Here is a 25612-nt window from a genome sequence, read left to right on the forward strand (position 1 = left end):
AAAATGTTATAAATAACTTGAAATCTGCAACTTTTTAGGATCTGAGAACAATTAAAAAGGCCCAATTAAGCTAATTATTAGTTCAATTAAAGGTTTAGTTAAGTAATTGAGCGCTCAGTTGGAATGAAAACCAGAAGACACAGAGGTTCCTGAGGACCGGCTTGAAAACCACTGTCATAGGGTGCCAGGGAAGAGTTTGGTCTCCATTTCCTGCTGCAACCGAGGAACAAGTTGAGACCTCCAAACAGATTCTAGTCCAGTCTCTCAAAACTGAAAGGCTAGTGCATTAACCCATCCAATAAACTTCACAACCTGGCCTCATGCTGATCTAATGTAGTGCCCCATATCTATCACATTGTTATTCAAGTTAAGCATTCACATTGAAGATAACCGCACTGAAGGAGTTTCCTGTATTTTTTTTTTAAATTACTGTTTTAAATGTACAGAAGGGCAGTGTGTCTTTTTGCTGACAGTTAACTGGATTAAAAGGGAAGCAAAAAAAACTGCAGTTTTTGCTTGCAGTTCTTCCCAGGGTCCCATGTGAAGACTGAACGGCTCATTTACATTGTAGAGCACTAGAGGTTACGCTGAAGGAATCGAACTGCTTAAACCAGGATGGCAGACAGGGAGGAAAGATAGATAGATTATATATATATATATATATATATATATATATATATATATATATATATATATATATATTTATATTTTACACATACCAAAAAATAAAATGAAGAGCAAGATATCATATTTAGATTTTACTGTAAACGTTACAAAAATGAAGAGACAAAACACATTTTTAAAAAGTAGTAAAAATAAATAAAAACTGTACAATACAGGAGTTTTCTGAAGTAAGGGTAGAAAGAAACAAAGGTTTGATTACTAGCCCAGATTAGACTGCTGAAATCTTACACACCATTTGAATGTCAGGTTTTATTATTTAGGGGAAATGTGTTTAACAGCCTGGGGTTGCATCAGAGTTTCCTTAAACTGGGGACATTATAGCCATGTGTGCATTCGTATAAAATAATGAAATCAGCACATTGTCTTTTAAAAGCATACTTAGACAGAGTGGACTTCCCATAGCAAGATCAGTACACTGGCTATAAGGCTTCTGTTAATTTCAGTCCTTGCTAAAAGAAATGAGATGAAGCATCAACACAGTCTTCCTATATGTGTAGCAACAGCTAAAAAACACACACACATTAAATGCAATACATTCTACTTTTATAACCAATAATAATGATCCACTTGGAGGCCATTGAGTGTGTCATTATTTATCGGTTCAAGGTGAATCCTATTCATCAAAATGTATTACAGCTTACCATTATGTTTTGTTTGATTTAGTTGTATATTGGTAGACCATGGGAGGGAAATAAACACATGTGCTAAAAATGTAAGACACAAAGTCACAGGATTGATGCACAGGAGAAACTGTGTATTTTTATAATTGTGTGCAGCAGAATGGTGCGTTGTCTTTTGAATCAATGCTACCTGCCTTCCATTGATGTGTTAATTCTCAATTCTGAGAATGAACTGCTGCAAATGTGTGCAGTGTTATATTCTTAATATATTAAGGCCATATTCATTGTCGAGAAGACACAATGTATATTAGAGAATGTACAGCACTGTGCAGCAGTGAGGTTTCCAAAAATAAATCTTTAGTGTCAATAAGGTATTCATGCTGGTATCCAGAGTGAAGTGTTAAAGCCCTCTCAAACTAAACGAGGTTCAAATACAGGTTGCACACTGGAGGGAAATTGGCTTAACATTCAGCATACATTAAAGATGGCAGACAGCTGGAATATTAGTCAACCTTTCTATTACTCCATTTACAATTGCTTGATGTTCAAGTCTTTAAACATGTAGGACACTAGATGGAGCATATGCACTCAAGTTCTAGCACAGTTAGAATCTGGAAAGACAGGACACTTAGCAACACAAAGTACTGTATCTAAGGAATACAAACACTGCAATGGAAGTTATCATTTCCTTTCAGTGTGCATTGATCAAGACCTAATGTTATTTTATTTGCTTGAGAAAACTATATAAAAAAAACACACACAAGATACACACATTGATACAGGGTAGGCGATTGACAACAGGAACAATAAAAAATATATATATATACTTTTGTCTTGATATCTGTCTCTACACAATACAACCTTGCCAGTATAGCCCCAAGATGTACTTTAAACAAGTTAAAGTTTAAAAAGACAGGTGTCAAACAATACACACATCCATTTTCCTCAAGGTGGTTTGAATGCCTTGGTACACAACATCATTTCAATTATTTTTAAGAATTTGTCACAAAACTATTTTTGCCTGTAAAAATTTTGGCCATTCCCTTTTGACAGAGGACAGTACATCTAAAAAGGGGCGCTGTGACGGCTATGCAATGCTTTACTGTTATTGTTCATCTTTAAATGTGCATGTCCCTAAATAAGGGGAACATCCTTTTCTATATGATTGTCTATAGCATGCAGATCACTGAGACACTAATCCTTTTCTATATGATTCGTCTATAGCATGCAGACCACTGAGACACTAATCCTTTTCTATATGATTGTCTATAGCATGCAGATCATTGAGACACTAGTATTTTGACAGAGAAACAAGCAAATCAGAGAACTTAGATGGACACAGTTTAATTCACTTTTTAGCTAGACAGTGATAACAAAATGTTACAAATAATTACTTAACAACATTCACTTAATAGCCTTATACCTTGTATTGTGATGCTATGCATGTACTGGACACAAGCAACAAAGAAGAATTTCCCCTGTTAATCGCCCACATGCTCAAACTCTATGGTATTTACCTACCTACAGGAAAACACCTGATTGTCTTTGCCAGCATTAAGAGACTAATGTATATTGTGTCTCTGAATTTAAAAGGTATTGTAACAAAAGTAGAAAAAAACAAACATAGTAAAATATACATTAAAAAAGTACCATAGTAACATGATGCAATTTTGCCTGGCATGGATTTTGGAAAGTTCTCCAGTTAACGTCCAAACTGCATGCATACAGCAGGCATTCAACTTATTCCATTTTTTTGTTTTTTTTTACTTTAAATGAAAACTTTTGATACCAGGGCTTTTCTGACAATAAACTAAAAAACCTGGCGTCATTTCAGTGCTCTGTATTCTTTCAGTCTCACTATTAAACTGATGTTACTACAGCTTTAAAGTCTGTGTGGTTTACCGAAAGTCAACTTGAACTGAACTAAACTAAATAACGCAACCAAACTAAAGAACCTGTCCCAGTTTTAGTTTCCATGTACAGGATTTATTGTTACCATAGGTTAAAAGGCACTATATAAATATATATACACACACACAAACAAAACATGTTGTATACACATTCTTTATGTCAAGCTGCTGTAAGAAAATGCAATTTGCTCAGGCTCAATTTTTTCACATTTGACAACTAATACACAACTACTCAAAAGGTCAACAATCCTATAGTGACCACGGCAAGGTCCGAGATACTGACCCATTACTGACTTTACAAGTAAAAAAAAACAAAAGAAAAACCCTAACAAAATAAAATGTGCCGATCCTATAGACGGGATTCTCATAAAGTGTTAATGAGAAGCTTTTATACGTAGCCGTCATATCCTCAAACACACATTCAGGACTGTGTCTGAGCTCACTGTGATCTTACATACCATTCCAAGGCATTCCGAGTTTGCAAAGATAGCGCAGTATTGTGGGTTATAATGGCCTCAAAAAATGGATCCCTGACTTGATTAAAATGAGTTTGGGAGATCTCAGCCCATTTCCTGGAAGAGAGGTTTGCATCAAAACATACTGTAGTGGTAAATAATCTAGCCAGGAAGTGTGGGAGGCTGCAGACCTTGTTCCTGTTTGTCCCGGTTAGGACAGGAGTAACACATTTCAGGCCTAGTACAAGTTTATGCTTCAACCCTATAGTTTTTTATAATATTTCTTATTTCAAAATAGATGTATTCAAAAGACATGGACAATATGTACACTGTTTAAAAGTCAGGCCAGAGCTGAATTTGCTGGGAGTAAACGACTGAAACTCAGTGGTAACAGTTGACCATGTGGATAAGGACGTTCTGGTTGGCAGCTTGAGTCATGGGGGTATTGTTATAGCTGGTCTACTTACTCGGTGGCAGCCACAACGTTGCTATGTTAACACAGAAAGTTTTTTTGTTTTTTGCTAAATGTCTTAAGATTTTACCAAGTATAACAACCTTCATTTAAAAAGCTGGTGATCTGAGCAAGATGAAAACTGCTCAAAATGACCAGCTGTGGTAAGGAACTGTTGATTAACAGTATTCCTCAAATTCACCTGCAAACTGAACTCTACATTTTCATATAAACCAGACACAGGAAAAAGTACCTGGACTGTGCTCACTGCAAATTACTGAAACTGTATAACACCTGGTCTAAAACACAGACTGGAAATTGAGGAACAAGGCTTGGACCTGTGCTTAAGTTGAATTAGAAAATCCATACAAAAAAAGGTCTATTGCCAATGATCACTTTCATCTTTTTTAGTAACAGATGTTGAAAAGTAAAAAAAAAAAAAAAAAAAAAAGTAAATGCAATAAAGACCAGAAACAGTGAGGTACCCAGCAGGATGTCCTGCCTGTATCGCTCATTGGGGATGGAAATAAGACTCCCGTCGCATAGCAGTTTGAGTCATTCCAAGAAATACTACAAGCTTCATTTTGACAAAACTGAACTGAAACTAATTGATGATAGTTTAATGTGATTAAACCCCCAATGACTCAAAATCCATATGCAAAAGAAATATTTCAACACCTGCATCTAACTTTGAAATAAAAATCAGCATGTCTGTTTTATAAATGTAACAGTTAAATGAGGCCACTCCTATCTTACATGATTAGATACAACTATACTGTAATTAAACAAAAAAAAAAAAATAAGGTAATTAAGATGGACCAGAACATTCCCTTTGGAGATCTGAATGTTAGTCTATACTAAAACCCTACAAGCCTGATGTCCGAACTGTCCACTCCAAAGAGCATGTATAGTATTGTTTGCATGTGTAGAACACACAGTTAGAGAGTCACCATCTATGACATGAGAAACAATGCTTCATGAGTCACCATCTATGACATGATGGCAATGCTTTGGGTGAGTCTGTCAAGTATTGGATTGGGTCCATAGGTTGGACCAGCTAGGAGTGTGAATCTGCATTCCCTTTTGTACAAATGAATGTATGTGCGCCACCAGGATCACTGGTCCCTGGACCCAGCTTGTAACTCATACAGCTGTGTCCCGTGTTAGGACCAGACTGCACACTCACAGCTGTAATTCTCACAGCCAGCACTCTGTAGGCGTGACAATTGCATACCTCAGGATTCAGTCTATTCAACCAGATCAGCACAGGATTAGCTTTCCTTAGAGACAGTGTGTGAATCCTGGCCAATAGTCCTTGTTCTGTGGATCAGGTTTGACAGTCCTTTTACAGTCTAGGAGTCCAGACTTACAGTCCTCTATACGAGTCCAGACCTACAGTCCTCTAGTTATACCTCGGTTCTGGACCCCGCCTTTCTCTCCTTATAAAAAGTCCAGCTCCAGGGCCTGGTATAGTGATAGGAGATCACTGTGATTCGTTATCCTCCAAAAGGGCATGTTGTGCTAAAACAAAAAACAAAAAAGAGTGATGCATAGGTTTCTTATATTTAAATAAATAAATGGTATTTTTAAATGTATGTTACTTTTTCAAAGGATTATTGCGATGTCCAGTAAAACTGCTAAAGTTGATGTTTGAAAATTATTTAAAAACAAATTCCCATTTATTGAGAATACAGTTTAATGGATTATTTTCACAAAACTGTACAATGTGCAGTTTGCAGAAGAATTCTGTCCCCATTTCCCTTGTAAGGCATCGAAATAGACAATTGAGTTTAAAATAAAGTTTTGTTGAAAACAGAGGAGGAAATACCTGTTTAGCTGCAAACTCCTCATCACGGCCGTCTCCGATCACCACATAGGTCACCTTCTTCCCAAAGCGAGACACAATTCGCTCAAAGCAGCTCTCCTTCCCTGCAATGAAACGCCAGTTAAAAATAAAGGAGTGTGGGGCTCCCGAGTGGCGGATCCAGTAAAAGCACTCGCTAGAGTGCAGGATGCGCTCTATAGCCTGGATGTCGCGAGTTCGAATCCAGGCTATTCCACAGCCGACCGTGGACGGGAGTCCAGGGGGCGGTGCTAAATTGGCTGCGCGTCGCCCGGGGGGGGGGGGAGGGTTAGGTCGGCCAGGGTGTCCTCTGCTCACCGCGCACCAGCGACCCCTGTAGTCTGGCCGGGCGCTTGCGGGCTTGCCTGTAAGCTGCCCAGAGCTGCGTTGTCCTCCGACCCTGTAGCTCTGAGGCAGCTGCACGGTGAGTCTGCAGAGTGTAAAGAAGCGGGCGGCTGACGGCACACGCTTCGGAGGATAGCGTGTGTTCATCTTCTCCCCTCCCGAGTCAGCGCAGAGGTGGTAGCGGTGAGCTGAGCCAAAAAATAATTGGGCATTTCAAATTGGGGAGAAAATAATAAAAAATAATTGGCAACGACTAAAATTTTAAAAAATAAATAAATAAATAAAAAAGAAAGGGGTACCGGATACATCAAATGAAGGCTACGGCACTTAAAAAAAGCACAGATAATAAGTGGCATAACAATTTATTTCAAGCCTGTCACAAGATAGCAGTGTGTGGAGATAACTATATACTGGTTAGCAAAAAATGTGACACCTATACACACACATTTAAATAAAGATACATTTTTTTAACAGAATGTTCGTTATTACTAGCTTCACTAAGGGCCAAGGACATTGCAGCAGTGTTGTAGATGTAAAGTCTGTTACCTATTTTTGTGGCGCTGTAAATGTTTTCGATGGGGAACACTTCTCCAAGTCCGTACAGGAGCACCTTGGCCAAGGCAGGCACCAGCTGAGTTGTTGTGACCAAAACATTTACACACTTCCCTCTAAAAGGGGGAAAAAAACATTTCACCAGGTTTCTGGTATAATTCATAATAAAATGTAATATTAAAACCGAGGAACCGAGCATCCATGCAAGATGAAAAGGAACCATGAACTCGGAGATTAAGTGTTACAATCGCAGCTTGTGAGTTACCAAACACAGAATGGATACCTGGATTGAATCAGTAGCAAAGATTTTAATGCAGTCCCTAACCAAGAGTCGGTCACAGCTTCAACATCCCCTTGAAGCCGACCCAGTAAATCCCCTTTCATCGGACTGAGGAGTCCTGTGAAAATAAGAAAAATATATAATTAAACTCGGGAGTATTGTGTAATAAAAGGCACACCTGTATAGATTTGTAAACCCTGCCACATGCACGGCTTATTTAACAGTTGGTTATACAATAGGTATTTATGTAACAGTCAGCCCTCACAAAGGCTATAAAGTATCATGAAAAAGCAGATCCCCTGACCTGTGCACATGTACAAATATATAGAAGTGTGACACATAATGAGGAACAGTCTGAATCCCCTCACGTTTTAATTGACAGAAATCGACACTAAAGAGGTATATCTTTTTCTTTTTTTTTTTTTTAAATCAACTCAAGTTTGCAAACATTCAAATCATGCAATAGTTGTTGAGAAAAACCCCACTATTGCAGCTGAGCACATGCAAGTCTATGGAGGGTACATAATGAGGGGCTTACCCCCAATGTTGCCTTTGTAGGTGTTGTAGATCTGCTTCAGGCGGCGGTATCGGAAAGCCAGCTTCCTCATCCACTCCGCCCCTCCCTGCACGCCCGCTCCCGAGCAGGGGCCCGCGCCACTGCCAGAACTGCTAAAGCCATCCGTAGTGAAATTATAGTTGCTTTAAAGAAAGCAGAACAGACCACAGTTAGTCCCATTGTCAAGATCTTAACGATTATACAGTTTCAAAGCACTTTAACACGCTCACAGAATTATAATATTGAAGTGTTGTGTCTATAGGTATGGACACACATTTTGCATCAACCTATAGAATGAACTAAAATCTGCTGAATAATGTTACGTTAACATATTGCATTACATACCGCTTTGTAGTTTTCCATATACTTAATGAAAAACTGACAAATTGAAAAATGTGACATTTCAAAATCCAACATGAAATACTGTACTACTATTACGGCTTTCGGCAAGACTTTTACAATATCGTTTTAGTAGTTTCTTTGATTACGTGACATCTCAATCCTAAACTTCTAGGTGATGCAAAACTTTTGGCCACAGCTGTACAGTCGATATCGGCATTCATTTCATTATAATAGCACGGTTTGGATTGTAGTTCAGTTCAGACTAGCAGGGTTGGGATTAGCGAGAGACTAAAGTACTGAAAAAGCAATTTAGTATAGCTATGACATATTAACTAAGATAACTGATCTGTCTTGTGTTACAGGGGACACGTTAATGGTTCTCTGGTGTGCATGAAATACTGAGACCTCATATTTAGGCCACAGCAGGGTGCTTTAAACTTCTGAGTTTTAAAAAAGGTTGGGATGTGAGGAGTGAAACAGAAAACAATATAAACTGAATATCAGAACAGTGCATAAACTGAGAACTGTTTCCAGAACTAGATTTTGAGTAGTGAAAAATGAATCTATGGTGTCATGAAAAACTGACAAATTATACTACCTTAGATCCTGACCATTGTCATCAGAGGCAACATCCTCCACATGAACCTGATCACACTCCTAAAGGTATAACAAGAGAAACAAAATGAAGATGCAGACCCCTCATGACTGATTGACAATTCCTTCCTTCTCTTTCTGTATCAGGAAGTTACGGCATTCAAAAAAACAATAAATGCCAGGAATCCAAATGCAATTGCATACTATCTTAAATATGACCTCTTATAAAAACGCCTAATTTCAACCCTTATTCACATAAAGTGGCACTTATTGTTAAGGGCTATCCAATTAATAAACATACTTTAAATATACAGTAGGACCTGCCATATCTGATGCTGTAAGATACGATCCCCTCTCTTAACCGATGGACCTCTAGCATGTATCATTTACACATGCTGCTACCAACTGAAAGGTACCGATGGTAACCAATCAATGCACATTTGATTATGGGTCTAGAATAGTGAATTCAGCGCTTAGCAGGACAGGAAGTCAGTTGCAGATTTTCTTTGTATAGTACTGCAGTACTGTACTGACATTGCCAATGTATAATACCCAACATTAATAAAGCCACTACAATGCAGTATAACAACTCCCTCTGAGATACCAGCCAGGCTGTGAACCTGCGCTACAGGACTCGCCTTGCACACCACAGGGCTGTGCTTTTACCACTCTGGGACCCCGCACTGTAGTTATCTTTTACTGTACATGGAAGGAGAACGGTGTTAGAGCATCTGTTTTAAAGCATCGTCTGTCTACCAGGAATGGATACCTCCAGGTCATTGAAGAATAAATGTGTGTCTGCCACCTCAAAGATCAGCTCCTCCATCTGCAGACCGAGTGTAAGAGCTGTGGCTGGGTCCTGGTCAAAAACAGAAACAACACACTTACCCAGAGGCAGCTGAAGAGTATTAGCGTCTCATTTCATTTTCTAACTGTTTTGTGCTTTTACTGCTCCCTTACCTTGATGACATTTCAACCACTCTGAGTGTTTCTAATTTTTTTTTTCTTCAGTTCTAGTTGCTTGTCATGGATATATGTAACAGACACAATCAGCCGAAGAATCTGCCACTTTAGATTACGTTTATATTTGTATTACTGGCAATGCACTGCTGTGTACAAGATGGCGGATCTAGCCTACATTGCATTTGTCTATGGCAGGCAACTAGAGCTGAAGTGCATGGCCTGAACTCAAAGTACCTCAACAGAGAAATCAAACAAAATGTAAGTAATTGTAATTAGAACCACTCTGAAGGATTACAAGCCTCATGTAAAGGTAATAGGATAGGTAAAACAAATGTAGCATGAAGCTACTTCTACTTAAAGTAGATATATTTTCTTTGTTTTTCTTGGGTTTGTGATTCAGGGTTAAGGATGAAAATGCCACGGCATCAATTTAACTATTTAACTGTATTGCTGCGCAGTAGCAGAAACACAAGCAGCGAAGCGTAAAGTTTGGGGACTCTACAACACTCAAATGTTTAACGCGGATTTGCAGTACCCACCTTTCCAAACTTTTGTGCAAAGGAACCGGTGAGCAGTGAATGGAAAACAATAATAGTTTCATCCAGATCCCACAGAAACACTCTCTGGAAAATAAAACAAGCCTGCTTATAGACTCGGTTTAGTTGAAACAGCACAAGAGAAACCAAAAAAGATTTTTTTTTTTTTTTACTGTACAAACATATAGGACAGCCAAGCCAATCAAACAGTGAACTCAAACGCTCTGTCCAGATGGGGAAATGCAACTTCCTTATGCTGTTAAAGATCTGAGAAAAGAGACAGCTAACGGCATTTCCCCCTGAAGCTGAGCAATTGAACAGGAGTTCCCTCAGTGCTTACCTCCAGGTCACTCTCGGCTGTTTGGGATGCATCTGATCTCTTCCCTTTCCCTTTTGATTTCCCGCTGCTGTTCCGGTGGCCCGTCTCCTCTGGGTCTCTGCCAGCCGCAGACAGAGGCGACCCTGCTGAGGAGTCTGCTGGAAAACCAAAACAATTACCTCTCCCCCTCTGTTTGTTATATATATATATTGATTATAAAAGTTCTCAAGAAGGATTTAGCATTTAAATATATATAGTTTGAAATAGAGAAGGAAAATATTTGCCTGAATGTAAACACCTTTGACTGCCATGACAACAATAACCTGTTTAAATTTCAACCAGTCTGAAAAACTACATTCAAAAGAGCCATTGAGGCAAAGTTAACCATCTGAAAAACAGAAAACAAAGACAATGATGAACCCAATACCTGTTGCTGGAGGCTGCCCAGCAGGAGCAGGAGCAGGAATCTCTGCCTTCACACTCTGGTAGGCTACAGTATTGACAAGACCGCTGACAGCACTGCTGTCTGCAACACCCCCTGGCACAAAGCTTGGAGCTGCGTAATACTGGGGGAACTGGTTTGTGCCCAGGGTGGTGTAATTAGGGTATTCCTAAAAAAGAATGAGGTATATAAGGAAAACCATATGAAAATCATCACATGGAAAATAATCTCAAAAGAAAACAGTATTGTACAAAAAAAAAGAAAGAAAAAACACACAATCAATCAATTCCTAATGGTTTATTTCAACCCTTGCAACATATTTTTGTTATGACTCCTCTCCTTACAGTAACAGGAAAACTTAATCTGTAAATGTACATTAGATGACAGCAGAGCTCAGCTTACAATATGCAACCAGAAGTACACAGAACAGACAAGACAGGGTCAACGGTATACGTTAACTTATTATAATTAATCTGCTCAATGTGGCAATAAAATGAGTGCAATGCTAAACACAAAGAGATTGACACTGGCATACTCTCCAACATGGGCTCATCAGAGGCTGTACTCGACTGGTTTTACTTTACTTCCAGGAGTTGTTGATTCATTTGCATTTAAGAGTAGCTCTAACTACAAAGTTTGGACTGGAGCTAAATGAACGCTACCTGTAAAGGTGTATACATCAAAGGGTTTTCTTGCTCAGAAGAGTATACATTACAGTTCACAGAACAGGGACAATGCATAAGCACATCAGAAACAGCAGCAATATAGTTACTTAAATGTATAGCCTTCTTTAGAAATGAGCAAACTGAAAATCTACACAGCAAGATGCCATATGATAATAAAATCTAGAAAACCGAACCTGTTGTCCCACAGTCGCCGTTGCTGTACCAGCAGGGATACTGGAATAAACGCTTGTGAAACTGGTACCTGCAAACAAAAAATACATGGTCTTTTAAAACTAACTTAGCTTTTTAGGGCATCTGGTACCATACTAGGTTAAATAAGTTATTGGGGCAAGCAGCTGGTTGATTGAAAGAAGGTGAAATTAACACAGAATTTCTATTTTAAGTGGACAACACCAAACTTAATACAAAAATTAATTGAATACAATTGTATATCACACATTACAACAAAGTCACATGACCACAACATGTCAGACATCTAAGGTCACAGGTCAACATGACGCATTATTTGATTATTTTTTTAGCAGATGCCTTTAACCAAGCCGACTTACAGAGACTAGGGTGTGTGAACTATGCATCAGTTGCGGAGTCACTTACAACAACGTCTCACCCGAAAGACGGAACACAAGGAGGTTAAGTGACTTGCTCAATGTCACACAGTGAGTCAGTGAGTGAGCCGGGATTTGAACCGGGGAACCTCCTGGTTAGAAGCACTTTTCTTTAACCACTGGACCACACGGCCTCCTATGTAGTTAAGTTGACTAGGAAGAGTTGAAAATACGAAGCTGGGATTCTTAATGATTACCTTGGGCAGGATATGAATACTGTGCTTGAGCAGGCTGGGTTGAGGTAAACGCTGTGCTGAAACTGAGGAAACCAGGCTGTGCAACAGACGGAGCCTCAGACAAGCCGCTCTCAGACTTGATACCTGGCCACATGGCACCTAGAACAGCAACATTCAAACATAAACAAACAAACCCAGCTGGCGTTATATGAACAGAAATAAATATGCAACACTGTCTTCTCAACATATTTTAAAAGACCCTGAAATATACTCGTCTTCCGATTTCACATATATAAAAAACAAAAAACCACATTAAGAGCCATGTTTAGAAATGACACTTTGTTAGTGTTCACTTAGCTGCGGTAAGTTAATGGATGGTACTGAGAAAGTACACCTCAATTAGCACGCCAGTGTTGTTTCTGAAGGTCAGATCGGAGATGGCCCTGACTCTGTAAACAGCTCTTACCGAACGGAGGTAGGCCGTAGTTCTGGCTGGCTTGTGGGTAGGCATTGTAAGTGGTAGATTGAGATGAGACGGGGTACTGCGGCTGTCCAGAGTACGTTGTGATGGCCGGTGCTGCTACAGATGGGGAAAGGATGTGCGTGTATGACCTGAAAATGAACAGTCAATAAAAACAATCATCCCCTTGCCGGAGAGAGGCTGCGGCTACACGTAGTATACAGTCAGGTCCTGGGGGGGGGGGGGGTGCAATATAGAAGTGGGGACTCAGGGGCTGCAGAAGTTAAGTGTAGTTATAGATATGTACATCAAACCCTGTGTTATAAGAATGTGAACGAAAACTCATTTCTCCATTGAAAACATTCAGAAAGACTTGAAAAACTTTAGTTTTAGTACATATTCTACAACTGAGTGCTTTGCAGTTATAGAGGAGATAGCTACTCCAGGCATCTGATCACACCCTTCTGCGGTTAGAACGTGTGCACTAAAAAGTGTTTGTCCTTGTGGACAAGAAGCATTTAGCTACCAAGAAGTACAGTATACAGTACGCTTGAAAAGAATGTGCTGACTTAGGACACTATCGTGCTCTGGGAGTTCATTCCTATTCAAAAATATACATACGTGGTAAGCACTGCCCTACATAAACAACCCCTTTGTAAACATAATAGAAAACGTACTTGCTTGTCTGGTACAGTTGTGAGGTATATTCATGCGATGTCTTTGTGTTAAAGCCTGTGCAGGTTTAAAGACAAACACAGTTATGCGTCACAGAATGGTTTAACCCATTAAGTACCAAATACATTTTTCACTGAAAACAATTAGAACACAAGCTGCATTTATGTCATGCGATACATTCTAAATCAGTATTTCTTTAAAAGAAAAAAAATTAAATCCTCCGTTTTGGCTTCCTATTCCGAGGTCCGGCATGTCTCACTTGTAATCAGACCAGTGAAATTTCACATTAGCTATGAAGCTCAACACATACTGACTGGAGCTTTATCATCACTGTGGGGAGGAAAACACCAAAAATGGATAATTTTCAGGCTTCAGTTTCTTATTTCAGATTGAGGTGTCGTAAGCATCTGAAGGGCTATATTTGCAGAATTAAGATACATTTCGATTTAACTTTGCAGTTAACAAAATTAAGTTATCAATACAGTATGAAGAGAATTAAAAAAAAACAGGTAGATGCCAGTTAAAAATGTTCAAAAAATTCCTAAGTAACCTCTCCTCAAATCAGAACAATGGCACTTAATGGGTTAAAGAAAAAAATGACAAGCTCTGGTCAATGTCATTCAACCATTGGAAGATGAATAGTTACCACACCTTTCCAACAAACTAAACAGTAAGCTTTTTGTATAAATTAATATTGAGAATGACCAGCTTATTTATTGTTTTTAATAATGGGTGCAGAAAGAACATTGCTTTCTTGAAAAAATGAATGAAACAAAAGCATTGAAAACATACCCGCCTCTGTGTATGGGTCTGCCGAGTCTCTCCCAGATTGACTCACTGGATCAGGCTCTTCTCTTTTAACTGCAAACAAAACAACAGCCTGATAGTTTTGGATATGCAAGGCTCCAAACATCATGAAACAACCTATGCAAAATATTCATCTACTGCAGGTTGCAGCTGATGTGTTTTAGGTCAGGAAAAAAGCAGCTGAGTGCTGGAGGTAAACAGAAATAAAGTATGAAATCAGATGGTTATTACTTTTATGACAACTAAAGGCACAGCAAGAAGGAAATCGACTTCCTACAGTGGCTCTCATCACAGAAAGCTTCCACATGTGACAAGACACATCTGCTTCCACTCAAACAATGCAATACTTCTTTGGCCAGTCATTGGATGAGGATAATTTAAGATACGCATCTAATCAAATTACCACACAGTACTTGCTAAAAAAAATTGCTTAAACATATTAAACAATTGCTTAAAAGTATTTGCTTAAACACTTGTTTCAGCACTACAAGAAAAATCTGCATTAACCAAGCTGACGTGATGCTGCATTGCTGCATGCTGCTAATTATACCCAGATTATCGCCCTGACTTGCCTTCATTGAGAAGGGTCATGCTGGAGTCCAGGAAGCTAGCAGGTTCAGGTTTGTGAGCAGCAGATTCCACGCCACCCACCTGGCTGCGAGTATCTGGCATCCCCTCTGTCCTACGAGAGGAAGAGTTGCGATTCACAGATAAATAATAATGAGAGATGGCAAAGCAAGCAAGAAAGAAAGAAGACAGAATTAATTTGGTTTACCACAGTTTTACCATGACATTGATTTACATTGCATCTTCATTAACTCACCCTGGTTTACCATGTTTATTACTAGGCTTTATCACACCTTGCTTATTCTTTATAATGTTTACCTATGCTTTATTACACTTTTAATATGGTGAACTTTTATAAGGGAATCTATTGAAAGCAGGACAGAAAAATCAGGAAGAAAACTAAAATTTTACACCAAAAACAAACTTGAAAAAACAAAAAATGAAAATCTGAAATCAGATCATTTCTGATAGAAATAATGACAAAACAAGGTGCTGCTTAAACACCCTCAAGGTGGTCTTTAGCTGCACATGCATTTTACTAGTCTATGCCATTACAAACTAGTCCTATTTTTTAATAGGTATTAAGTCACTAGGATATTCAAATGAGAAACCTTGGTGAAAGCTCTTCAGAATCCAGCAACTCGTGTCGAGCTTTCTTTGCCTGTAAAATAAAAACATTGGTTGTGAAAAACAATCTTGTGTCTGTTTAGTTTAAAGGAGTAACAAGTAAGGTAAAACTAGTATTCTAAGACTAAATGCATTACCAATCCATTACTGGCTCGTTTGAACAGAAATAAGTCCCCTTTATAATATTTTTTAGATGTCATAATTATTTTCAATTGGGTTTTTACATTTGAGCAGAAAAAGCTTAATAAAATAAATGTTACAATTTATACAAAATAAGTCTTTATACAACTAAAAGTTCCACTGTTTTGCAATATACATTTTTAAAAGTAATTTAGGTCTACGTGAAGTGAAAAACCCAGTCAAAGATGCTCTGGGTGACCCGGCTGAAATATACAGTAAATACACCCCCCAATGATTAAAAAACTGGAAGACAATGAGAAAGACTTGAGTGAAACATTGGTGATTTTGTTGTCTCCATTAAAGTATATACCTATCCAGCTGTTAGAAAAGCAAACCAGATTACCAGACTTTTGCATTTTAAAATATGTATGGCTGTGCCAAATGATTATTTTTGTAATTGAATATTCTAGAAATTTATAAATCGAATAATTGATTATTTGGATAAAAGTGCATGGCTTCCCCTTTTTTTTTTTTTTTTTTTTTTTTTTTTTAAATGTCGGTTTATTAAAGCAGATATGTCAAACAGTAAAATGACAGGTATCCTTTATAACATACTTACTTCTTGGTAGCTATTAATAGGACGTACTTTTGTTCATAACAAGCTTCAAAAGAAAACCAACAATGATATATGCTCATTAACTCATCAATACAGATTTCTGCTTTTGGAACTTGCAATTAAGTGCTATAGCAATAATTGTGAAACTTGCTAATGCTGCAGATGCACTTATGACACATGAAATGCACTTCCTGATTTACTGCAGGTTATAAAATAATGATGAAACATTATTAACAACACACAAAGGGTGCAAAATTGATCAAAGGCTCATATCATGCATTCAAAGAATAGGTGCCTTTGTGTAACTATAATGAAGAGTAAAAGAGTGTCGTTTGGGTACAGCCAGGAAGGGCTAGACTTCAAATCAAAAGCAAATTAAAACTGCTGTTTTAATCTGAATAAACCACTGAAGAACCGTTCAGGTTTCACAAATGATGATCTAAACAATTGCACCTAGTGTTTGCATAGGCTGAGACAATTACATTAAAACTATTGCTTTCACATGGAATGCTGCCTTTTTGTTAAAATGAATGAATTTGTGTAAAATGAACATTCTTTTCTAAAGCAGACTTCCCCCCCCCCCCCCGATTATAAATGTTTCTGATGGATTACATTTTTTCCTGCACTTACCGGAAGCTCTGTCAATTCTAGGGCTTCGTCCATCACGGTCTGGGAATATCAGGAGTCTTTTCAGCTGATTCTACAGGGGATTTCTACTCTCCAAAACCCTGTTTAAAGAAAGCAAACACTTTGCAGTCCTTTTTATACTATTGGTTAAAGTGGGGGAGGTACAAGTTGAACAATGAACCACACAAGGCACATGCACAGGGTTTACACATGACACGTTTTTCACACAAAGTATTCAGCTGAAATAGACCCAACACATGCACACGTGTATGACCTGTGCATCAATATGCCCCTTATATAACCAAATGTAGTTAATGAGGCCATCACTGTTAACTGAGATTTTATGAATACTATCTGTACCTACTGAAGGATTACTAGAGCTGCATTCAAGTGATCAAGTTCAAGCTGTCTTGTCAATATGACAAGGTGATAGGATCTAACCTGTTTTTTTTTTAATTTTTAATATAGAGCACTTATGCAAGTGGCATAAAATTAGGAAGGGTCATATACAGGTAAGCCAGACTGGAATTCTAACAACCCTTAGAAAATTGGCTCTTTATTTCCTGGCATCTCATTGGCTAGTATCCTTGGAAGGGGGTGGGGGGTACATTAAACTTTCAATAGACGACCAGGAAATAAAAAGTACTAGCATAAGTGCTTTTTCACGTGGACAGATATCCTTGAGCGACCTAATTTAAAACAACAAAACTTGTTTTTGTCTTTTTATCGTAACAATTCCCCATTTTCTAAGTGCAATAAGACCCTCCAGGGTGAGTGGTACTGGGAAATACTGGACCTTCCAAGGGCTATAAGGCCCTCTGCCTGCGATGTCGAACCTTATTACACCCTCAGGCTGTCCGCTATTGCCCAATACCGTCCTCGCTGTCGGGTCTTACTGTTACATATTCCACTCATTACAGTCACCGCTGCTTTATCACGAGAAGTAAAAATATCCTGAATAAGTGGCTGTCCCAATTAAACAAATTGGAAATAAAGGCGCAGAACAGAGACCGTACACCGAAGCAACCGGATAAACAAATATTATCATGCTAGAATTTGTTTATCCGGTTGCTTATATGTATTTACATTTCTCTGTTTCCTGCTAAATGTGACGAGCATTGCACCTAATTTCACTTCACATTAGTACTAAAGTACTGACCCAGTCTCCCATAGTTGCACTGTCATCCAAAAGCTCATTTTGGATTGACCTTTAAAACAAGTATAGTCTCTTTTCTGCACCTTTATAGTAAAACTAATACAAATCTGCAATAACATTTATTAGGGCCGTTTAAAAAATAAACAAAACACAAAGTCAAGTTTACTTACAGAAATGTGAGTTCTGAACAGGATGTGTTTGTGCTTTAAACAAATAGGGGCAATGGCAAATGGTTTTCGTTACATTTGAGGTCTTACAAAAATAAAACAAACACTAATGACCTCTAATTCTGCATTTTAGTGATGTACAAACTACCTGTTTTTTTTTTTTTTGTTTTTTTTAATCATCCATTTCAGATATACTTCATTTTGATTGGAAATTGAGATCAATTGGAAACTGCACTTAAATAACATAAGGACCAGGTAACAGACATCTCTGTTCAGGTTACAGAGACCCCATGCTAGTAATATTTCCGTTTCATGCTTGACACTTCTTTTCGATGTTCCTCAAGTTATTTGATGCAGTGTGAATTGTTACAGAGTATGATTATTTTGCTGTGCTTCCAGCAGTCACTGTGAAAAATAAACTGGTCAGCAAAACAGGGACACTTTAAATGAATAATTAATATTATTAATTTAAAGTTTCCCTGTTTTGCTGACCAGTTTCCAGTCACAGCACTGGTTTATTTTTTTGGCTATCACACGATATCAGAGGTTCTCCACAAGGCTGTTCTTGAATATCTGAAAACGCCCACACTGGTAAACACACAGACCACGAGGGAGACAGGGAAAGAGAAATCTACGAAGGTACTCGTCACAACAAGATATATTCTTAACAAGAGGAACAGAGATGGATAGAGTACATTCATTAATATGAACTAAATAAGTCACATGAAACTAGAAAGTCACATGATCAACATATTTTAGGACACAGTTTATATAACCCTGCAAGTATGAAATGACTACTTCAAATTGCCTCCAGAAAATGAGCAATGCAATACCCACGATCAAACCTGACCATGTGAATCATGACAAAGCAGGGACAAATATCTGAAAAACCATGTCCGCCAGAAATGGCACAATTGATAGAAAAGAGAAACGCGTTTCACAACGCAAGTGCCAGGGCTTCCTCAGATTTGGGAATCAGGTCAAGCAGAGTCCGCGTCTGTCTCCCACATGATACAGATCAGATACATCACTCGCAAAAACGCCTCACGTTTCCCAACACTGGCCAAACTTGCAAAATAAATGTCTCTCATAGTGATCAACGTTTTGTTTTTCTTTTATGCTGCGATCCTAGTTTTTGTTATGTGGAATGCAATAAAACATTTATTTTATTTGAAGTGTTAATCCAAGTTAAAAGTTAATATTTTATGGAAACTGTGTCTATGCCCACTTTGTTTTTTGCAAAGACACGACTGAGTGAAATTATTCAAATGTCTTGTCTACTTTATGTACTGTTTTTACTACTGTATGACATCCTCTTTGCAGTTAATTCACTTGGGGGAAAAAAAGGCCTTCATTACCTATTAACTTATGGGATATTTTTCAACTCTAATGCAGTGTTCGATATAATAGCTTTGATAATGTTTTGCAAATATAATGCTAATAGTCAATTATTATATGAAAATCCCATGTTCGTCCCAGCACTAATAAGAAGGCAATATTTGTTGTCCAAAAAGTCACATGACCACAATATGGCAACTATATTATTAGGGCACAGGTTAATGAAGGGGACTGCTACATTTTGCCATCTCAAACACTTTGAGATATGGGCAGTTGAAGTGTTGGGATAAGTTGATGTTTCAGGACATACAGTATTGAATGTTCTTACACATACACCATCAGAACAGTGCAATTAATAGATTTCTGACTTTTTAAATCCAATGTTTGTTTGTGTGAACTAATAAAACAAAGGTGTTTGGTCCGAGACTTGCAGGTAACCCAAGCTCCCTGGAGCTAAGCCGGCGTTTCCGTGTGAGACGGCTGGTGGATTGTGCTGTTGCTGCAGAGAAGACAAACTCTAATCCAGTTCTACTGAAATGGAAAGCGTGGCACGTCACTGAGTTTCTAGCAGTTCGACTGGACAAAAGTAATTCTGGGACATGCTGTACAACACTGAAGAATTAAGCAAATGTGTTTATCAGAAATGTGCCAGACAGAGTAACTCCGTGAAAGGCGCTGGCGTAGCTGTAACCTCCGGTCTCCCTCCAGTCATGCAGAAAGAGCAATGAAGTAGGTAAATATGTTCTTTCTCTCTCTCTCACTCACTAACTCGGTATTAACTGAAACCATCAGATCAGTGAGAGTACAGTGCTTGACATGCTCTGTGAAGTTTCTGACAGTGGGTAATCGTAATTAAAAAAAAAAGAACAGGCTTGGATTAGGTACCGTACTAATCTTGACAAATTCAACTCAATTTTTTCAACCAACAGAGACTCACAAGACTTTGCCAATTCTGTACTGAAGACTGGTGGCTTCTATTAAATCACATTTTAAAAACACGTCTTTTTAAAATAAACATCTGTTTTAATTTTGAAACAATAACATATTTTCTGCCTGATAATTGAAAGGTTTACTACAACGCTAGTTTCATGGTAGCTTTATGAGATTTTTATTTAGATACCCCACACACACTTCATAATTACTTATGAAAATACTAAAATAAACTGAGTTCAGGTAAGCACACCTGTCAACAAACTTAAGTGATTGATGTTTGGAGGATTCATTCTATAATTAGATTTTTTTTTTTTTAACTAAAAGTTTCACATTAATTATTTCTTGGTTTGTTCACTTTGGCATGTCGGGCATACAGTATAATGCATAGAAAGCTTGCAGGAATTGTGAAAACTGCTTGTAGTATATACAGTAATTGAATATTACAATAAACCACAGCCACAGCAGAAATAAATGTAATTGCAGGCACAGTAAGCTAGATTCAAAGTTGTGTTTATTAGTGCTGATTTACATTATCCCTGTTTTTCTCCCCATTTAGAATGTCAAATGGTTCCCTCACCGCAGTAATCCCCACTACAGCTTACAGCTCTGGCCAAAAGTTTAGCATCACCTACAATTTTAGGATTGAGACAATAAAAAATATTTAAAACTATACGAACATAATTTAGATATTTTATGTAACAATATAATCAAAGAAACTACAAAATGTTATCGCAAAATGTCTATCAGAAGCCATAATAGTAGTACAGTATTTCATGTTAGATTTCAAAATGTCACATTTAAAAATTTTGGTCAGTTTTTCGTTAAGTATATGGGAAAACTACAAAGAGGTATGCAATTCAATATGTTAACGTAACATTATTCAGCAGGTTTCATTCGACTTGCTGCAAAACATCTGGCCATATTGTAGCTGTAGAACTGTAGGTCAGGAAGCATCCTCTGATCAGTAACCAACCGCCTCTTTATACCCAGGATCTCTACAGTGGAGGTCAGCAAGCAACCACCCTCTGGAGGTCAAATGGCAGCTGTGCCCTGCCAGTCACTTACTGTACAATGACTTCATTGTCAGTATGATAGTATGGGTCACAGCTATCCTACACATGGCTCTTCAGCCACACAGTATAGGCTTGTTGAGCTCCACGATATGGTTCAAATAGGGCACATGGGTTGGAAAGGAATGCACACCTTTGGTAGCAAGTACAGGTAAGTACAGTCAAAATGCAACACAACTGTTGAGCATGCTAACGAGCTCACAAACAGTATGTCCAGGTGAAGTGTAGTTCCAATTGCTTTGCTACTACCAGCTGTAACTAAACTTATTTTAGGTTACAAGCTTTTTTGTTTCAGTGATATTAGTACATACATGTTTCTGTACAGCTCTTTTAAAAATTCACAGTAAATCGATCTTATAGACAAAAAGATTGGCCAGCTCTGCTGTACGTTATTTATAACCACTTTGGTCAAATTACGTATTGTGAAATTTAAGTCTTGATGTTAAAAGCCAATTCAGACAAAGAGGATGCATCTGAAATGGCATATTTATACCTTACAGAGGCCTATAGAAGCTATGTGTAAAACATTAAATGTAATTACGCCCTAAAACTATAGTTTATGGTTTAGAATATTCCAAATCTATGGATCTGTTTTCAGCGATCGCCCAATCAAACACAGAACTAGAATCTTGACTTGCATGCCAAAACACAAATGCAGTGAGTCGACAGCTATTTAAAAGACTGCTCCTGAAAATACAGTATGCAGATGCTAGATGAACTCTATCCCAATGTTTCTAGTGCCAAGGACAGCAAACAGGTGTGTGTACTGAACTAATTGATATCTTTAAAGTGTGGATTCCTAATGTGTTCCAAACTGCAGTGTTTGCAAGTCACACAGCTTCAAATGCACTTTAAAGCTGAGCAGCGTTTGCTCCAACGGTTTGTCTATCCATTTCTAAGCCCAGTTTTAAGTACAAGGATACAGAAAACAGCTGCAGACATAAATCTAATGATTATCTTCAACCAAGGGCATACTGTCAACTATCAATATTGATATTTAGAGTGTTCCAGAAATTTCATTTTCCAAGCTTGCCGTGGGCCAAAGCAAAGCCTTATCATCGCCATCCTTTTTACTTGGCTTGCAGCCTAAAAAGATTTTCATGACCTCATAAAATACAAAGAATTGACAATTTTTCTTCTAGTAATCTCAAAAAACAGCCAATGTCACTTTAAAATGTGTAAAAGATTTTTTTTGGGGGGGGGGAAATCTGTGAGAAAGAGCAGCTTTGACCACACATTGTTGGCAGAAGTGTCAGAATAATTCTACTGTCACCGTACTGTATTGTGACCTTTGACAAATGATACTGTATATTTTACCTTAGGAGGATGCATGCATCTTACTTATAGTAATGTACTGTTTAAGTAGAGTGTGATTAAAAAGTAAGTTTAACCACATCAATGATATGGGGCGTTGATCACCCTGTATGGTGAACACACAAGCATGCCAGTGACACACACCCCAATCCAGGGCAGTAAATTCAAAATTAGAGCTATCACAGTAACATGAAGGGTAGGCTCTAGATGGCCGATATACACTTTGTGCACATGAAAAAATCTAAGTTTGACCTAGACAGATTTCTTCATATAAATCTCTAAATTATGAACTCAGCAGCTTGTGCTCCTAGAGTATGTCCAGAACCATTTTCATCACAATGAAATCAATTCTTCTTTTGCTATCTGAAATCGGACAGACAGAGACGAACAAAGTGCCTCCCAGATTCGGATACTTTACAACCTGTGCTAAGGGGTTCATCCTAATCGGACAATCAGTTCTCTAGATGGCACCCAGAGACGTGGTTGGATAGACCTTCTGTCTTACTATACCCACATTACACTGCGCTCAATAACCGGTGCAAAAAGGATGTCATTTGTAACAAATGGGCATGCAGTTCGTCTAGCTAGAGATATGTGCAAAATACCAAAATGAGCGGGGATAAGATGCACGCTTACAAGGGCCCCAGTGCAATGCTTTGTATTGGTACTAGTACAGTGGTTAGTAAAACCAAACAAAAAACTTGCAAGGACCTTGGATTGAGAAGGTAAATCCGATCAACAAGCAGACGTGACTAAGCCCTACACCCACTTCCCCCCCCCATCTCCGATAACAATAACAAACAACTACAACGTGCTTACGTTACGGGTCGGTATTAGTTTGGGGGTTTTTTGCGCTTTTTCCTGGTTCAGCAAAAACGCCACAATACTGTATTTTTTTTCACACTGGTGCACGTTACAACAAAAGAAAACGTAAAAAGAGAAAAGAAAATAAAACACACTTCAAAGTTGATCTCTCTTATTGAAAGTGAAGCTGCAACACCAAAATCCTCGTTTAAGACTGCTAAAGCAGAATGCATGGCAATAGTTTCAAAATAACCTTACCATTACGATTTACTAATTTTCTTCCGAGTCCCAACAACGCATACCCCAAAATGCAGCCTGGTCGCTCTTCCCCACTGGTTGCCAAGTAACACTATTTAGCAGGAAGTGCCACCAAGCCTTAGTGCGCACGCGTCACCCTCACCTGGCTCATACAAGTGAAACGAAAGATCACTATTTGGCAGAAGACGGCGCTGCTGGTGGAGGGCAATCTAGTTTCGAGAGGATCTGTATGCCTTCGCGGTTTTATCTTTTTTTTGTAGGTGGCTTTTAATTGTAGTGGGTTGAAGGTTGTGTTAATAGGAAAATAACAATGTACCTTGAATAAGATACTTAAATGATGTTTAGAAAAAATCAGTGACAAAGTGGATTGTGGGAAGGGTGCCAAAAAAACAGATTTCCTTGTGTGTATTGTGTGTCTGTCTAGCGTGTCGATTTCCTGTTGTTCTACCAATGAGGACATTATGCCTTTCTCCCATTTATAATATTTTAGAAGTAGTTCAACCCCCTCTCACCTGAACCTAGAAGAGAAAATAGTTGGAATCCTTTTCAGCCAATCACAGCACTCGTGTTGTCCAGGCAATTTATAACATTGACAAAATAGCAATTATTCCTAAAAAAAATGATGTGATTACACCCAGTACTCTGTGTGGCATACGTGCTGTAAAGTTTGCTTTGACTGATGCTTTACCTGAAACAACTATTGGTAAGTATTTTGTTCAGCAAGGTAGACTAGAAGTAAACTGGGCCCGGTTTCACAATGGTACATTTTCAGAAAATAATAAAACAATGTTTTGTTTTTGAGTAGTTTCTTGCTGGTTTTACTTTGCATTCAAACAGCGACATCTATGAAAAACCTAATAATCTTTTTTTTTTTTTTTTTTTTACAGATATGACTAATTTGAAGGCGCGCTTACCAGGGGTTTAATGAATGCATTATGATCCTTTCGTACTTTGCTTTCTTTCTTATACTTTAAATTAGAATACACTGGTTTTTCAAATGCAGACCAGTTTCTTTTTGTCACCTCCATGTCTCTACACATTGAGTGGCAAGTGAAATGATCTGCTTGGAGCTGGAACGTTGGATTAAAACAAAACTTTAGACTCCTCTTAGAAATCTGAATGTTCCAAACTGAAGCATAAGATAACAAACAAAGAACCAAAAGATCTTCAATATTAGAAACTGGGGACCAGGGATGTATTGCTCTTGCTAATACTAGGCAAGGTAATTGATTTTTAAAGTATTGGTTAGCAACTTTTTGTATCTTGGTTTATTTTATCAGGCTGCAAAAGTTGACCTCATGAGCCCTTCTTACTGGCTGTAGTACTGTGGCTGTATTTATCTACTAGATGGCATGGAACTGCACATGTGCAAAGATAAAAACCGGGAAAGGATACTTACCTTTGGGGCTCACATTCCTTTACTTAAAAATAACTAGCCTGCGATGATACTAATATACATGTATTATATTACAACACAGGCTGGAAGCACCAGGAAAGTCTAGAAACTTTTTAAGGCAACTTTTTAGGCAACTACAGCAGGACTATTTCTTCAATATGTCAAGTTGAACTAAGTTGCTTAAACCGTTTTCAGAATAAAAAAATGCCTGAAAGTTGACTTGTGCTGCAAGGGATTTGTTACACTTATTAAAAGTCACAAAATAATGGACTTGTTAACTAGTTGGTCTTGTCACACTATTGTATACTAATGGCAACT

The 25612-nt window shown here is 38.1% G+C and overlaps 1 protein-coding gene across 3 annotated transcripts; it reads right to left on the reverse strand.

Moving 5' to 3' along the window:
- Window positions 1-743: 743 nt before the first annotated feature.
- LOC117414094 (eyes absent homolog 3-like) lies at window positions 744-24019 on the reverse strand. Of its 3 annotated transcripts, none has more exons than XM_059000125.1 (19): window positions 23899-24019; window positions 16862-16959; window positions 15480-15529; window positions 14874-14983; window positions 14287-14355; window positions 13497-13551; window positions 12826-12971; window positions 12381-12518; window positions 11752-11819; window positions 10878-11061; window positions 10472-10605; window positions 10135-10218; window positions 9402-9491; window positions 8637-8695; window positions 7679-7839; window positions 7144-7258; window positions 6855-6976; window positions 5949-6049; window positions 744-5641 (listed from the first exon to the last, which is right to left on the reverse strand). In XM_059000125.1, the coding sequence occupies exons 2-19, from the start codon at window positions 16892-16894 to the stop codon at window positions 5561-5563; spliced, it is 1800 nt and encodes a 599-aa protein (XP_058856108.1). In that variant the 5' UTR covers window positions 16895-16959; window positions 23899-24019; the 3' UTR covers window positions 744-5560. The 3 variants fall into 3 exon arrangements, with proteins under 3 accessions (XP_058856108.1, XP_058856107.1, XP_058856109.1); XM_059000124.1 differs by having other exon boundaries at window positions 10472-10608; XM_059000126.1 differs by lacking the exon at window positions 23899-24019 and adding an exon at window positions 16235-16277 and having other exon boundaries at window positions 10472-10608.
- Window positions 24020-25612: the final 1593 nt, after the last annotated feature.

The sequence above is a fragment of the Acipenser ruthenus genome, chromosome 25 (assembly GCF_902713425.1).
Source record: "Acipenser ruthenus chromosome 25, fAciRut3.2 maternal haplotype, whole genome shotgun sequence".
Lineage (NCBI taxonomy): Eukaryota > Metazoa > Chordata > Actinopteri > Acipenseriformes > Acipenseridae > Acipenser > Acipenser ruthenus.